The sequence below is a fragment of the Oreochromis niloticus genome, linkage group LG12, assembly GCF_001858045.2.
Source record: "Oreochromis niloticus isolate F11D_XX linkage group LG12, O_niloticus_UMD_NMBU, whole genome shotgun sequence".
Lineage (NCBI taxonomy): Eukaryota > Metazoa > Chordata > Actinopteri > Cichliformes > Cichlidae > Oreochromis > Oreochromis niloticus.
The window spans coordinates 18,357,869-18,373,969 of NC_031977.2; the positions used below are offsets into that span (position 1 = coordinate 18,357,869).

General features: G+C 39.8%; 1 protein-coding gene and 2 long non-coding RNA genes across 5 annotated transcripts; 2 read left to right on the forward strand and 1 right to left on the reverse strand.

The window, feature by feature from the left end:
- Window positions 1-860: 860 nt before the first annotated feature.
- LOC102077954 (uncharacterized) lies at window positions 861-4,521 on the reverse strand. 2 transcript variants are annotated; one of them, XR_003213270.1, is made up of 4 exons: window positions 2,921-4,521; window positions 2,378-2,752; window positions 2,154-2,195; window positions 861-1,322 (listed from the first exon to the last, which is right to left on the reverse strand). It is a non-coding gene; the product is annotated as an uncharacterized LOC102077954 (long non-coding RNA). The 2 variants fall into 2 exon arrangements; XR_269661.4 differs by having other exon boundaries at window positions 2,378-4,521.
- A 185-nt stretch (window positions 4,522-4,706) lies between these two features.
- LOC102078033 (uncharacterized) lies at window positions 4,707-7,413 on the forward strand. 2 transcript variants are annotated; one of them, XR_269663.4, is made up of 4 exons: window positions 4,707-4,843; window positions 5,324-5,388; window positions 5,509-5,604; window positions 5,910-7,413. It is a non-coding gene; the product is annotated as an uncharacterized LOC102078033 (long non-coding RNA). The 2 variants fall into 2 exon arrangements; XR_269662.4 differs by having other exon boundaries at window positions 4,708-4,843; window positions 5,907-7,413.
- A 1,077-nt stretch (window positions 7,414-8,490) lies between these two features.
- Window positions 8,491-10,554, forward strand: LOC100705441 (chemokine-like receptor 1). Its single transcript, XM_005473339.4, has 2 exons — window positions 8,491-8,633; window positions 8,750-10,554. Exon 2 carries the CDS (start codon window positions 8,782-8,784, stop codon window positions 9,823-9,825), a length of 1,044 nt encoding a protein of 347 aa, XP_005473396.1. The 5' UTR covers window positions 8,491-8,633; window positions 8,750-8,781; the 3' UTR covers window positions 9,826-10,554.
- Window positions 10,555-16,101: the final 5,547 nt, after the last annotated feature.

Genomic DNA, 16,101 nt, shown 5'->3' on the forward strand with positions numbered 1-16,101 from the left:
AAGGTGCTTGCCTTTAGGTGATTTCCTAGATATTATAAGGATTTTCTAATGCAGGGTGATGATTTTGTGACAGGGGAAACTAAAGCACACACTTGGTGGAGGTTTTTACACAGCTCCAGTAGGGATGGCTTTGTTTTTAAGCATGGGTATATCATTTGAAATCCATTAATAGTAACACCCAAGGAAAGCCCCCAGTATCATCAACAAGTCAGTAATCAGATCTGTCATCGTGTTTCATGTATAGTCAGAGTTTGATCCGACTGTAAATAATGCCCTCAGGTGATTTTTATAATACAGTATTGGGAGGAGCTGATCAGCCATAGAAAACTATGCCATGAAGCTCCCAGTATACAGTTTTTGTGCTGATGTTAATGCTAGAGGAGGTTTGGAGCTCCGCAGTTACAGAACCAGCAAACAAACTTTTACACAGTATGCACCTCAGCAGTCCTTGACTCCCACTCTGACACTTATTTCTGGTTTTAAAATACTTCCACGTTGCATTGACACCAGTTACAGGTGATTGTGGAACATCTAGAAGGGAAGAAATTTCACAAACTGACCTGTTGCATCAGCTGCATCCTGCAGCATGTCTCTCAAGTTTAGTAAGTTCTTTAAAATCACCCATTCTTTCAAAAATGTTGGTAAAAGCAGACTGCATGACTCGCTGCACCACAAAGGTTAAGAGGTGTGGCCCAATATTTTTGTCTGTGTATTGTTTGCTCTGCAGAAATCTTGGAGTAAATAAAGAAATAAATCCACATGTGGATAGTTGGCTCACTGCAGAGAAGGATGTAATTTGTTTTCTTTTCTGAACCCCAGAAAATAAAACCAGATGACTTTTATTGTTAACTGTTTTTAAAAGTTTATCTAACGCTACTTTTGTCAAAAATTCATTAACTTGTTTCTGCTTGCATGGTTATTAGACTCGTCAGACATCTGTGAAAACATGTCATTTGCCATGTAGATAAAATAGGTTTATTTCACTTTAACACACTCTTTGACATCTCAAATAAATGTACACATCACTGCCTCCTTCATATGACAGAGTGATCAGTCTGTGTTGATGGCAGGTGGAATCTGAGCTACCGAGGCATTCAGCGCCAACGAGTCTCATAAATCACTGTGGGCCCATATGGTAATCATTCTAGGATCCCATCTGGAGGCTGATTTCATCATATTAAACAAAAACAAACAGCCAGCGGCATCTTCCTTTCCATCCATTTCCCGCCAGCTTCGCATTTTAAAATCCTGCAGAGTCAGAGTGCCAGAGCTTCATTTTCTGCACGCTTTGTAGCACAAACAGACTTGGACCCAGCTGCAAACTGAAGAAAGTTTAGCATTAGAACTTGCAAATGATTACTTAGCTGACCTTTTGTGAAAACAATTTCTATTGTGTCACATATCGATTACAATAGTGTTACTTATGTACTCTTACAATTTGAGTAGAACAATGTTGTGACACAAAGATTACAAGCATCATTACTGGGAAGAAAACAGTCTCTAACTGAGCAGCATACAGATTTCTTTGTAATCCTGCTAAACAAAAGATTTCTGACAGAGTGGGGTGGTGGCCAGCAGACTGCCAGCAGACACCCAGCAACCAGTCAGCAAATATGCATTTGTTCAGACCAGAGGTTACCAGACCATTGCCAACTGGTGACCAAAAAAACCCCCCAAATAAGAGGAAAGTTGATGAAGGAGGCACCACTTTTTTGGGAGGGGGGCTTTCAGCCTTGTTTCTGGGTAGAGACAGTGTAGCTAGACAGCATAGTGGGGAGAAAGAAGGGAAGACATGCAGCATAGGGCCACGGATCAGACTTAAACTCGGGCCATGTGGTATATAGTCGCCTGCTCACCCACTGAACTTAACTGGCACCCAGCAGTGCAGTGTTGAGGACTTTTTTTTGGACCAAACTGTACATGAGACATAATTATGGATGTAAACTGTATACTGATGTTATGATCATTTTCCAGTGTGACCCATAGTGAAAATAACCCTTCATTTAGAGATTAAAACAAACAAAAAAACAGCATCTATATCGCCATGAGCATGTTCTGTTGTCACTGAATATATGGTGATGCAATACAAAATGACACTTTCCTGAAGCTGTTTATGGGACTGATGGTCCACTTCTGGTCACACGGAGACTGACCTGCCAAGTGGCATCAGCTCGGCTTGAAAGGTGTATTTTTCTCTTAAAACACAGAGGTCAAAGCAACAGGTCAGTAAAGTGGGAACAGGCTTTTCTTTTCATGCATTTTGAGCTTTTTTTCTCTGTTTGTGATGAAAGGTTCAGTCTCTTGTCGTAAGGACAGACAGCTGTGTGAGTTCTTCTGTTGTCTGAATGAACAAGAGGCTTTTAATGTAAAGATTTACCTCTGGGTCTTGCTGGTCCATCTGTGCACACTACAGTTGGTAAGCTGCCAGCTGTAATCCTCCTGAGGGCGATGTCCATGTATGAAGATGTTTATCTCCATAAACCACAGAGGAAAGAAAAACAATCACATGTGGAGCTTCTTTTGACGTCAACTCAGTTTATTTTTAAAGTGCTCTGGATCATTTCCACCTTCATGACTATATAAACCAAAATCAATAAAGTATGATGAGATTTAGCTTGTCTGGACTAATTACATCAGTTTAAATAATAAAAAGACAAGTTTACATGTTGCACTGTCACAGGAAGCTTACGGCCTGAACTCGATTAATGACTTCTTCTTTTCTCTGTGCTCAGTATGATTTTAATTTATAGACCTGTTTATAAAATGAATGACAAAAGGAGGGAAATGAAGAAAACACCATAGAAGAGTTTGAAGGGTGCAATGAAAATCAAAACACTTCCAGAAACATTAAATCATCATCAGTACTCAATTTTGTTACGACCCGGCTCGAGGCCGCAACATAAAAAAAGGAGACGAATACCAGAGTGTTAGTGAGAAGAGGTTTTTTTTTCTTAAAATGGAATACCAGGTTGGCTAAAATGGCTGGTGCCACCAAGGCAAAGACAAGTGAGCTCTCTGGGAAGCTTGCCTCAGGTATGCCTTTATCCACACCTGACTAGGTGTGGCCAATTAGCACCAGCTGAACACACTGAGCAGATTAGAGGCTGCAGAGGGACGTAACAATTTACAAATCATAGCCAACTGCACGCAATAAAATAAGTACATTTGAACAAGAGATCAAACAAGTGTCACATTTAAAAATAATATTTAAGGGCCACAATAATCAAAATATCTGTTTTTCACTAGTCTAAAAGAAGAAGAACTAATCTATTATTTTTTCAGATGGGTAACCAGTGAGCTTTATTCTAGGTCCAGATTTACTAATGCTCTGAAACAGTGCGAAACCTTTGCTCTGCATTAAAAAACTGCTGTTGGAGTTACTAAAAAGGAAACTGGACAAGATGAGGACAAAAGTAGACGTGTCTGGCTTACAAAACGATCTCCAGCAGATGAATAGTGTCTGAAAGTCATGTCCTTAAGAAATGGGAGAAAAACACCAGAAACAGGACCTGATGTGGCGCTTCAGTTGATCCATGTTCAGTTCACTGAAGTTATGGACTGGTATCCTCCTAACCTGTTATTCTCTTCTGTGCTTCACAACATGAAGCAGTGTGTGATCATCTTGACACCACAAAAAGCAGCCAGCATAAGAAAATGAGCTTTAAATGTCCTTCGAGAAGCCTGGAGAAGTATTCCTGAAGACTACTTAAAGAAATTACAAAAAAGAATACATGTCACACCAAATACTCTTTTTTCCCCTTATATACTGTATTTCCATTTATGTTGGCACGTGTATTAATAAATCACTGCATCTATTTCCTGTATTCTGAGTAAAATATATAAAATATAAAAGAAATGAGAGGTGGTTGAAGACTCTATTTTTGGAACTTTCCTTTTTGGATGTATATTTGTCAAAGATTCCTTTTTTGGAGCACAAATTATTTAAATGACTCATACAGCTGAGATTTACTAAGGTTTCCAGCAGGCATTTTACTGCAAATTGCATCATTATTTCAAACCGAAAAAAGCGTGTCTTATTTTGATAAGTTGAGAAAGTTGCTGCCAGGAGCATAATTCATTTGAATTGCTGTGCAGCGGGTGAAGTTGGCATAACCAACACATTATTGGCGTGGCGTTGCCCCGAGTCTCCTGCCAAAGCTTGGGCTCTGTCCCGAAGTCATGACTGAGTTCTTAGCCTAAAACGTTTAGAGCGAGCCCTGCATATTTCTGCACTGTTTTAATGTAACAGAGTGCGATTTAACATGGAGTGTTGGAGGGAGGGATACAATAGTTAGTCAAGACAAGACTCATGCAAGCCACAGAGTCAGGGAGAGAGGAATATTGCACGCCCACATAACAAAACACACGAGGCCTACTGGGACCTCAGCAACATGAATTTCACAACAGTCCAGGCAGATATTTTAATGATAACCACAGATGGGTGTGTCCGCTGATCTCCTATAAAACAAAAAGCAAAAAAACAATCAGTGCATTGTAACTGGATATAAATTCTGGTTGCTTTTGTTTATATAGTTCCATTTCCCAACAACTGAAACCTTGTGGCAGTTTACACTGAAAGAAAAGATGCTCTGTAATATCGCAGACCAAAACCCAACAGTGGGAAGACAAAAGCTCCCTCTTTACAGGAAGAGTCAATCAGTGCTTCTGCAGTCAGGAGTGAGCTCTAATCAGGTGATTGACTGGACTACTTAACTTGCAGCTGCGTTGATGATGGCCTCTAATGAGCCACAGGGGCAGCCAGTCAGACCTGAGAGCGCCAACATACGTATGCAAATAAATCTTTGACATTTGCGCATCTCTGCTCGGTGTGCCGGGAATGTGGGTAAGGGGTTTATCATGTCAGAAAGCTTCCTGTGATTCAGATTATCTCTGATGACTCATTTGGCATGTTTAAGGACTCCAAAACAACCAAGTCTATTTTTCCAAGTCTCTGTCACAGTGATATCAAGATACCTTTTTCACTTCAAGAGGCAATTGTCTGAGTCTATCTGAGTTAAACAAGGACAAATAACCTCAGTACCTCAGTAAACCTGAACACAAATCGGCGGTTTGCATGAACGAAATGGCCCGTCTAAGTCCGGTCGCATGTTTATTCAGCATACAGGTTGTAGGTTGTATCAGTGCCTTGCTATTCTCAGCAGCTATACTATTTGGTGAAGCTGAGTCTCTAAATGTGTCCATTATGATGGTTAGTTCCTGCCTGATAGACTGTTCTAATAATAGGCTTAACAGGTATCTGAGGATGTGCTGTGTGAACTGATAAAATCACATCCTGAGGTTAATGGCATGCTTTGTTCTACAGATCAGTTTACCACAGCATCTATTTGCAGTACTGTGACTCAACAATGCATCCCACTTTAATCTAAGGTAAGCAGATTTATGCCAGTGACGGGTGAATCTCTGCTAGACTCTAATGTGTAAAATGGATTTCAAGCAGTAGACAGTAAAGCAGTAATAACACTCAAGTTACTTCAAAATACAATTCAGATGGCCCACTGGCAAGCAGGAGTGAAAGCTGACACCGTACAGCAGAGGACCCTCCGGCTATGTAAAGAGGGGAGAAGGGTTTGGAAGAAGAAAAAGGTGTGTTTGAAGCTTAAAATCAGCCAGAGTAACACAGTGTGTGAAATCTATACTGTTAGTCATTTTCATTGGTATTAGTATTACCATGGCAATCAGGATATAATGAAGGAAGTTTTTAAAAGTGTTGATGTCAGAAGATATGAAATAGTAACTTTCATTTCCTCAGATTTGTGATCAAGTTCATCACTTGACTCACTTGAATTAGGAAATTGCAGTGATGTTATTTTTTTTATTTTTAGAGGAACACATACCCACATGTTGAACCTCGCTTGCTCTCTTTTATTGTTGAATTAACTCTCCAGCAGGCTTTCAGGAGGAGCTGAAGTAGAACGATCAGGCTCCACAACAAAACCAGGGAGTCTGCCAAACACAAAAGAAGTCTGGGCGAAGAGCTGCTCCATTTTCTGTGCTGCCGTGGTCGCATTTTGTGGATAGAAATTTCCACTTGTGGCTCAATTCCAGAGTTGCACATGACCAGTGTGTTCATCTACATTTCCTCTAAGAATGACACAGGGTTAACTCAACGATTGCTCAATAGAAACCTATTCTTAAAATATCAGCTCTAGGGTACAATCTCTGTGCCTTTTGCAGAAAATGTAACAAAAAAAAAAGCATCATGTATGGGTGCATGAGGGCACTTTTTTACCACTTTAACTCATCAGTGTAAAACAAAAGCATCTCAGTGGGGAGATAGTAAAATGCTATGTTGTACGGTATTTAAATGAATATTAAATATGTTGTTTTGTAGATGTTTTTTAGAATATTTGATTCACAAGGAAAAATCGAAAAGCAAAAACAAGTGAGAGAAACAGTGTTAAAACACAGCTCAGTAATATTTAATATTAAACAATAATTAAAAACACTGAAGTTGAACAAAAAATCCATATTTATGGGTTTACAGCTGTAAAAAGTATTCCAAATACCGAGGCATAACCTGGAGCAGACTATGTTTGGGCAGCTGAGACATTAATAATGAAAGTAATATAGATTATTGCTGTGTATGGCTTATTTCTAATCTGTGAACTCTTCCACTAGAGACCTTGCAAACCAAGGCCATGTATATTGCAGAGCCTGCTACAGCTAAGGATGCTTTATGAGCATAGGTTGGTGAAGGACAACCTCCTCATTTTTACTGTGCCATAGTTCTGAACCCAGTGCGCTGCATCATTTTTAGCTTTGACACCCTTGAGAAAAAAACCCAACCTCTCTCTCCCCTTTCTGTGTAAAGCAGAACTGATGGCACCGAACAGAACCTGCAGTATTATCTTTATTGACAATTTTTTAACATATGTTTTATGATATTCCTTTAATACTTTAAATGCTGTCACCCTTATAAAAATGACCCCTTAAAATCTAAACAGTTAAACGTCTGCCTGAGTAATGAAAGTATGAACTACAATCTCCTGTCCTTTATGAAAACGTAATGCATCTTCTTCATGAGGCAGGAAGCTTTATTTTCTCACATGCACACTGCAGCAAAGCAAAATGTGGTTACTGCGTGTGTTGGTGTTTATACGTGCGTCGGGTTATTTTTAACCTTTCCTTCACTAACAGATCTGTCCTGCTGAGTAGTTCTGAGTAAAAGTAGTAGTAGTAGCTGAAATGCATCATGAGGTCAGCTAAGCAATCTGCACACAATATTTCCGAAACTAAGTTTGTTACTTGTTGCTATCTACCATATTATCTCATGACGGCAAAGTAAGAGGGGCGGCCTGTGTTTGTGTGTTGTTTTTAGATAAAAGTACTGTAAATAAACCATGACTGTGTTTCATAATGTGAGTGCTAAATTCATAAATCCACAACAAGTAATCAATAAATATAACAGCTTACATAGAGCACTCTTAACACTATGTCATGAGTGTTATGCTCATAACACTATGAGCTAAATATGCAACCTATTAAAGCTTTGGTCTTGCATGACTTTGGTCATGCAAAATAGAACCCGTGTTAAAAAAAATGTGAGCTACAAACAAATTGGTTTCCTCAGTTTGTTAGAAATTTTAAAACACCTTCACATTTCTGGTTGGATCACCTCTCTGCCTGATTGACCCAATCAGTGAATTATCTTGTAGAAAAGTGGAAGTTTGATATGCAAAAAGGAGTCACGTCTGAGAGCACTGCCGTCCTCCTCACTCATCACAGCATTTCTACACTGAGCAACTTTGCCATCTGTGTTTCTTCTTCTTGCAGCTGTTTCCTCGCGGTCAGGAGAAACCAAGAACATTAAGGAATGGCTGCGTCTGCCTCCATGATTATGGCTCCATGCAGCAGGACAACCATTGAGAGCTAATTCAGTCATTAAAATGATAGCAGACGTGTGTTTACAACAGCTGCTGCACTTTGTGTGCATTAGTTTGATCATCTGCATCAGAGGTTGGCGTTGCAATATCAAATTAAAATCATGTTGACCAAAGCTTAAATAAACAATGTGCTCTGGCTTGCTTCCCTTCCACATCTGGCCAAAAGCGTGCAGCTGTCAGAGACAGAACCATCAAAGCCAAGTCCCAAAACTCACACTGGGCAGCTCATGTGTGGTAAATTCAAGACTTTTGTTATTCACGTGCCAGAAGAAGAGAATAATAACCTTTGCTGAAGTAGGATATTAATATTTAACCTTGCCCACTGATTATATGGGTAATAATATGTAAAAACTAATAAAAGCCTAATGCTGTGGTTTCTAGGACTGCAATCAAACGCAGAGATAAAGTAATAATACTTTGGAGCTTGAGCTCTAACTGAACTTATCAGTCTGCCATCAGTAATTTGTTATATAAAAAAGTAAAAAATTGTTTAGGTTGAAAAAAAGAAAAGAAAAGAAGAAGAAAAACATCCACAAAACACAATCAAATGCCTCAGAGTTATTAAAGTGCAAGACCACAAAATGCAGTACTGAAATTAGGAGATGGAAGTGTTGAGAAACCACCCAGTCAGCTGACTTTGGTTACATGCAGTTTCTTATACCTCTGCAAGCATTATCTCAGCTCAGTTGGTACTGTGCACTGGACACGATCATCACCAGCAGAGAACAGGTATGTTGTTGTTGTTGTTTAATTATATGCAGTTATACACAGAGATGTTTATTCAGATTAAAATAAAAACGGGAAACATTTGTTTAAATTAAATGTTTGTTTGTTTGTTTCCACAGAAATTTTAAACAGATTTTCACCCTCAGAAGAAATGGATTATATAGAAGATTTAGACTATGACTATCCTGAAAATGCGTCCTACACTTATGAGTCCTCCAATATCACTACACGTGAAGAGCCAATTTTTCAGCACAAGCCAACATGTGAAGGCTCCTGTGTGACTTTAGTCATAATTAATGTGATCATTTTCCTGCTGGGCACCTGTGGGAATGGTTTGGTCATCTGGATTTCTGGCTTCAAGATGAAGAAAACAGTCAACACCATATGGTACCTGAGCCTTGCGCTCTCTGACTTTATGTTCTGCTCCTTCATCCCATTCACCATTGCCTACACGATGACTGAGGAGTGGATTTTTGGCCGCTTCTTGTGCAAGTTAATCCCGTCAGTTATGTTCCTCAACATGTTCAGCAGCATCTTCGTCCTTGTCATCATCAGCGTCGACCGCTGTGTTTCAGTCATGTTTCCAGTTTGGGCTCAGAACCAGCGCACTGTTAAAAAGGCATTAGTTGCTGTTGTCATGGCGTGGTTGCTCGCCGTTGCAGTTAGCATTCCCTCTATGATTTTTCGGGAAGTTAAGGAACACCTAGGTCGGATGATTTGCTTGAACAGTTACACACACCAACACAGTCACAAGTTTGTTGCAGTGAGCCGTTTCATCGCTGGCTTTGTTATCCCTTTCATCATCATTACCATCTGCTACTCTGTCATCATCCTCAAGCTTCGAACCAACAGGATGGCCAAAAACACCAAACCATTCAAGGTGATGACTGCTCTGATTGTTGCGTTCTTTATCTGCTGGCTCCCATACCATGTGTTCATCCTACTTGAGCTGAACCCCCACCACCACAGCCACACCATTTTGAAGATCGGACTCAAAGCAGGCACTGCTTTGGCAGCAGCAAACAGTTTCCTCAATCCTGTGTTGTACGTTTTCATGGGCAACGACTTCAGGCGTAAGTTTAAGAGCTCTCTGCTCTCAAAGATGGAGAATGCAATGGGAGATGAAGGTCGTACCACCAGCCGTTACCTGTCCAGGTCCAGCTCCATGGACGGCAGAGCCTCTACACACATCTAGAGGTGCAAAAATCACCCCAAACTGTTTCAGTCAGTTGGTTCACTGGACAACAAAAATAATGTTTAAAAATGTGCAATCAATCAACATGTAAAATATGTCTTTACTTGGAGAAGGAGAACCGTGAATGAACTATGTATATTCCAGCTGTAAAAATGACCGTGTATTATACATTAGACTCAAAGCATTACCTGTATATTAAGTGTTGTACTAAAATAAAATGAATTAAAAACAATCGTATGACATACCTTCATGCATCAAGCATCTCAAAGGGGTGCATGCATTTGCAGATCACTTTCTGATTCTTGCGACACTCCTGCATGGTTGGGTGGTTAGTAGAAAGTCTGATTTGACTGGTAAAACACTAAAACAAGAAGGAAATAACTTGTGTCTGTTGGTGGAACAGACACAAGTTTTGACTTGCTTCCTTGACATCTTAATTAAAAGTTAAACAATGGATAATGAAGAGTACTCACAAAATTGTGGTTCTAATTAGATATATAACAATGCATTATAGTTTCATGTTGCAACACTTCAAGAAGGGTAATTGACCACAATACAGAGTGTGACAGGGTGAAGCTCAGCCAATCACACAATCTGTATTTGCAGATACTGTGCAACAATTTATGTTATTTCATGTATGAGTGCTACGAATGGAGTTGTAGTTGTAAAAGTTTGACTTTTGTTGCTGCTTTTCTTTGTTTCTGAGATTAAACAAGATCCATTACAGCTCTTTGATTCACTCTCTAATTTCTCAAAAATTGAGGCTTAATTTGTATTTGGAGGCTGCGCTTTCCAAACAAACAATCACTAACTGAAAATGTACTCATTTCTTATCTGCAATGAGATATACATTTGGGAAACTGTTAAAAAAAATGCACAGAGAACACTAACATCAGTTAAAACTGTGCTAGGCAATTTATTTCTGGTGATGAAAAATCCGCAGCAGCCTTCCAGTTTATTGTACATCAAGCTGTTTACCAAGGAAAAGATAGACTTCTCTCTCAAGGCCAGTTTTCATTTTTTGGGAAAATGTGAAGCAAGAAATATCAAGAATAAAAAAGGGCAAGAAAGGAACGAAGCCCCTGTTAGTAAAATGTGTTAATTTTGTCAGAAAATGTTGTCGTGGGGGAGCGAGGTTTGAATAACATGTGAGGCCAAAATCCTTTCTTTTCACAGCTTTAATAAACTAAAAGAATTTAAATGTCTGCTGTCTGTTGTGCATCCGCATTTCACTGACAATTCCAGTTATGTCACTAACATTTTATTTGCACCTGCGTCTGATCCAACGGTATCACCTCCGCCTCTGCACACCAATAGAACCACATGACATATTTGCACATTGTGTTTGAGCCTAATTTTGAGCCTAAACTTTAAAACTACAAAGATGAGACGGAGATAAACAGTCATAACATTTTTAACCTAAGAGATAACACAACAGGAATTAAGAGTCTGGGGATTTTTATTCACCCATCTGGGTGAAGGACCGATGAGCTCATGCCATGCCGAGGAATCCATCGTCCACTTGTTCACACTTCACAAGAATCACTCCTCCTACGCCATTAGTGAGAATTTAGTCAAACTCACACACAATGATCACCTAACAGGTCTCACCCAAACCGGGCTGAAGGTCAACATTTCTCCAAGAAATGTTTGTGCACTTTTGTATATTCATTGATTTCCACGCCATAATTACCATTGGCCATGAAACAATATTAATAATAATAATACTACTCTGGAACTAAAACACTTTTATTTGGTGGTGAAGTAGATTAAATTGTCCTTGATATGGCTGTTTGTGAGTCTCACTGACTTCTCAGTGGAGTTTAATTGTCATTAGTTTGTACAGTGCAGCCAAGCAGTGAGAAAACCTTATCACCTTCCTTTTGTACTTCACATATCAGTGAATTTTGGTAAATCGTGGGCCGGATGAGTTCCTATACTTCAGTGACATTCTGCTGGAGCAGTGTAGGGCTGTGAGAAGACACTTACAAAGTAGATTTCTCAAAATATAATGTTGGTTAGAGAATTAGAGACTCAATTATTTCTGGTCTGAGGTTCAATTGTTTTTGTAGAGTTCTGCCCACTGTGGCTTTATGAAAACTTTTGTACTGCGAGTTAAATGTGAAATATCTGTGGTTTACTGTCAAATGCCCGTTATTTCATCAATATTTTACTTGCATATATTGTATATGGTGCAATGGTATCATGCCGGTCACTGCACAAGAACAGAGAAGCGTCTTTTTTCACGACATGTTTGAGGCTATGTTTAAGTACGGTGGGGTGAAAGTTATACTTAAAAAGACATACACTCAAAACACTTGCATACACACTTTAACAGAAAGGAACAGTCTCTAATTTCTATGGTAGTTTTATTTTAATCAAGAGAGACAGAATTTCAACACAATACGAAACATGAAGTTATAAACTGATTGGCATGTCACTGAGTGACATAAGTATTTTATCCCCTACATTACAGTCAGAATTCTGGCTGCTATAGATGGACTGTGTACCACATTACAGTTGATCAATTTCAGATACTCCTGACTCAACTTGCTATGTGTGTAAAGCGCACCTGTATACAGATTCAGGCTTTCATTCTAATCTCTCCACCACCATGGGCAGGACCAAAGAGCTGTCAAAGGGGATCAGGGACCAGATTGTAGACCTGCACACAGACTGAAATGGTCTACAAGACCACCAGGAAGAAGCTCGGCGAGAAGTTACGATTATTCTGAAATGGAAGAAACATAAAATGGCAATCAGTGGCCCTCAGGATGGAGCCCAAAACTACACGGGAGGAGCTTGAAAGCAGCTGGGACCACAGTCACCAAGAACAATTTTGGTAACACACTACACCCCAATCTTCCAGCATCCGCAATCCCCCTGTAGGCATATTCCCACAGTCAAGCTACAGGACACACTGAAGAGGGGTCATGGATGGCTCTTTCAGCAGGACAATAACCCAAAACATACCACCAAGTCCACAAAGGAATGGCTAAAGAAGAAGCACATTAAGGTGATGGAGTGGTTTAGCCAGTCTCCAGACCTTAGTGTTTTTGAAAATCTGTGCTGGGAGCTGAAGCTTAGAGTGTGTGAGAACCTGGTGAACAACTACAAGAAGCGTTTTACTGCTGTGGTTGTTGACACGGGTTTCTCCACCAAGTAATGAGTCAGTGTGGGGTCCAAATACATAATTCACTCAGTGACACACAAATGAGTTTATAACTTTTATGTACGACTCACAGCAAAAATGAAACTACGATGACAATCTGAGACTGAGAATTCAGAAAGGGATCAAATAATTATTTCCCACGCTGTAAATCTGAAAGAGCTGCAAGAAGATTAGCAACTTAACAGGAAGCATGAGAGGGATTGAGTGTTAGTAATTTTTTAAAATGTTGAAACAGTGTAGGGCTGTGGGGAAACCCTTAAAGCACAGATTACCTGAAACCCTGGCAATGAGTAACAATGAAATGTTGGTCAGAGATTTAACCTTTAAAGCTGAACTGTGTTTGGAACTTGCCCACGTAGAAATGTGAAAGAGTTTGCTTAAAGTCAGGAGTTCTACAAACTGTCAGAAGCCACTGGATGGTTTCTGTTTGCAGTCACCACAATCAGTCCTGTTTTAAAACCAACACACGTAGTCACTGGTAATTATTCTACTATGACTTTAAATGTGATCTAGATCATGCTGGAGGAAATGCTGGCAAACCTGACAAAAACCATAAGTAAGTATTAGGGTCATCACTCAAAACCTAAGCAACGTGTCATGTGCAATTACTGCTGATTATGTAACGTTTTGGTTACTCTGTGGCCTGAAATGCATGATAACATAATTACAAGTTAATATAAACCTCAGGCTACAAACCAATCATAATGAGGACACACACACACGATCATGGTGCCAAAAGATACTTTTTTGATGTATAATTGATAGCCACCTCACACTCAGCCTGTCATTAACCTGTTATTAAGTATTGAATGACTATATGATGCCTGTAAATCTCATGAAGCTCTGATCATCAAAATATTTTGCAAATGTGGTTTTCATAAAAGTGAGTTCTAAGGTGCTGACAGACGGCATATGTGTAAATGTAGTTTGACACCAAGCTGTGGCTTGGTGTAGGAACATCATTGGTTTCTCCAGGAAATGTTTGTGGGTGATGTGATAAAAAAATGAGACACAGATGCACTGTTGTCTTTAATGTCAACCTTTACAGAAAATATATGTCACTATACAGTTTTATCATTGATGTTTAATGTGTCTTCCTTTTCTGGCGTCTAGCTTGTATCCTTTTCGATTATGATTATGCTTTTGGAGTTCAGCATTATTTATTTTTATTTATTTATTTAATTGTTGTTGTTGTTCTAGCATACACTTTTTGCTGCATGCTAGAGATATCTGAGTTATCAGCTGTTACAGACAGCCTCTCCCAGATGACCCAGCCGGGTATGCCAGGCCCCGGCTTGTATCCAGGGATCCTCTGATATGTATCACCCTTCTTCAGCCAAAGCCAGCTTCTATGCTGCTTCCAAGATTTTTTGATAGTTTTACTCATTTGGAGTCTTCATATCCCCAACAGCAGTATGACTCAGAGTAGAGACTGGCCTGCAAAGCCTCTCACCCCACCTCCGCCAGCACACCTTCCACCTCTGCCTCTAACAGCTGGCAACTAGGTCCACATCTTTCTTTCCTGAGCTTACTGTACTCTAACTGCTCTTCCCATAGGACTGTCAGCTCCAGCACAACAGGCTAACTTCTTTCAACTTTCTGAATAACTGCACAGTGTCTGGTCTGAGTGTGGTGGCTACACAAATATCCAGGAACCTCAGTTATCTCCCTGGGACAACCAGTGTACACTTTATATAGCTTTTATTTAGCTTCAGTGCTGAGGATGCAGCTTCACTCATAGCACCAATTCCCACAGCAGCCACTACCTAAAACACATAGTGAAACATGTAAGAATAGCAACAGAGGCTACAACATCACAAGCCTGCATGTCACCACTGCTTTGGTTACATGATGAAGATCAGGCTCAAGCTGACAGGCTGCGGCTGGCTTACACTCAGCTTTAACATCACTCTGGGTTCTTGCCTTCTAGCTTTGTGTTAGCATGCTGTCTGTGCAGATGCTTGAAAGAGCTAATGTCATTTCAGTGGCACTGGATAGCTGTTTCTGTACTGGATACAGTTTAGTCTTTACCATCATGTTATTTCCCTTTGGTGCAGTAAAAATAAAAGTAATGTTCACGTCTCCACTCGTGGAAAGATGCAGACTGTTCTACTTCTTCCCAGCACAACTGACATTAGCTTGCTTGGAGGAAAAAGGCACAATGGATGATTTTCTTTCTCTCTAACCACAGATCATCCAGATCACTAGCTGTAGTTGACTATCTGATAGTTGTAACTGTACAGTAATCTATTATATTACAGCATTTCAGAAATATATAATGTGTTTTGTGATGCCTTTCACCGAAAACTGGACATAACATTTTAGCTGTAGTGGTGTAGAGAAAACAAAACCCAACATATAAATGCTGTTTGGCTGTGAAGAGAAAGACAAGACAAGAAATCATCTCGCTTACATCAGTCTGGCAGAGGTCACAGAGGATGAATCCTGATATCTTTGGTAATCCCTTCAATTTTCCTCCAGCCAGTAGGAGGTCAACATTTGGCTTTTTCTAATAGACTGCCAATAAGTTCAGGACAGATATCCATAAGCCTCAGGTAAATTCTCATGACTTTTTCATTCCACTGACTTTTCCTCTTGGACAACCCAACCACCGAGGGCAACAGGCCAGGGTACTCGTAGTGCTGGTCCCAAGCCTGGATAAATGAGGGGGGATAGTGGATATATCGGACAAAGGATGTTGAATATGGAGCTGTCAGGCTGGAGGAAAAGGGCAAGACCACAGAGAAAATTCATGGATGTAGTGGTGTAGGGATCGGATGAGATGGAGAAAGGGAGCAGCCAAAAGACAATGAACTTTCCTCTTGGAGCTCTAAAAGCTGCCATTTAAATTTTTTGTACAAACATTTAAAGATAATTGAGTTAGTTTGAAGTCAAACTCTGCATCTTGTTCGATTTTAGCTTGACATATTATTTTGTCCAAAAACTTTAGTTACTGCCAGTCGGACTCAGTAGTTGCTGCTAATTTATAGATACTGACATCATTATGTTCCCCTAAAAGGTCCAAGGGATCTGGAAAAGTAACAAAAAGAGTTTGGTTTGAAAAAAAAAAGAAACGAAAGGAAAAAATTGTTAAATCAAAGGTT

Bases quoted from the DNA above. Each gene is read 5' to 3' on its own strand.
- LOC100705441 (XM_005473339.4), top strand. From the start codon at position 8,782: ATGGATTATATAGAAGATTTAGACTATGACTATCCTGAAAATGCGTCC.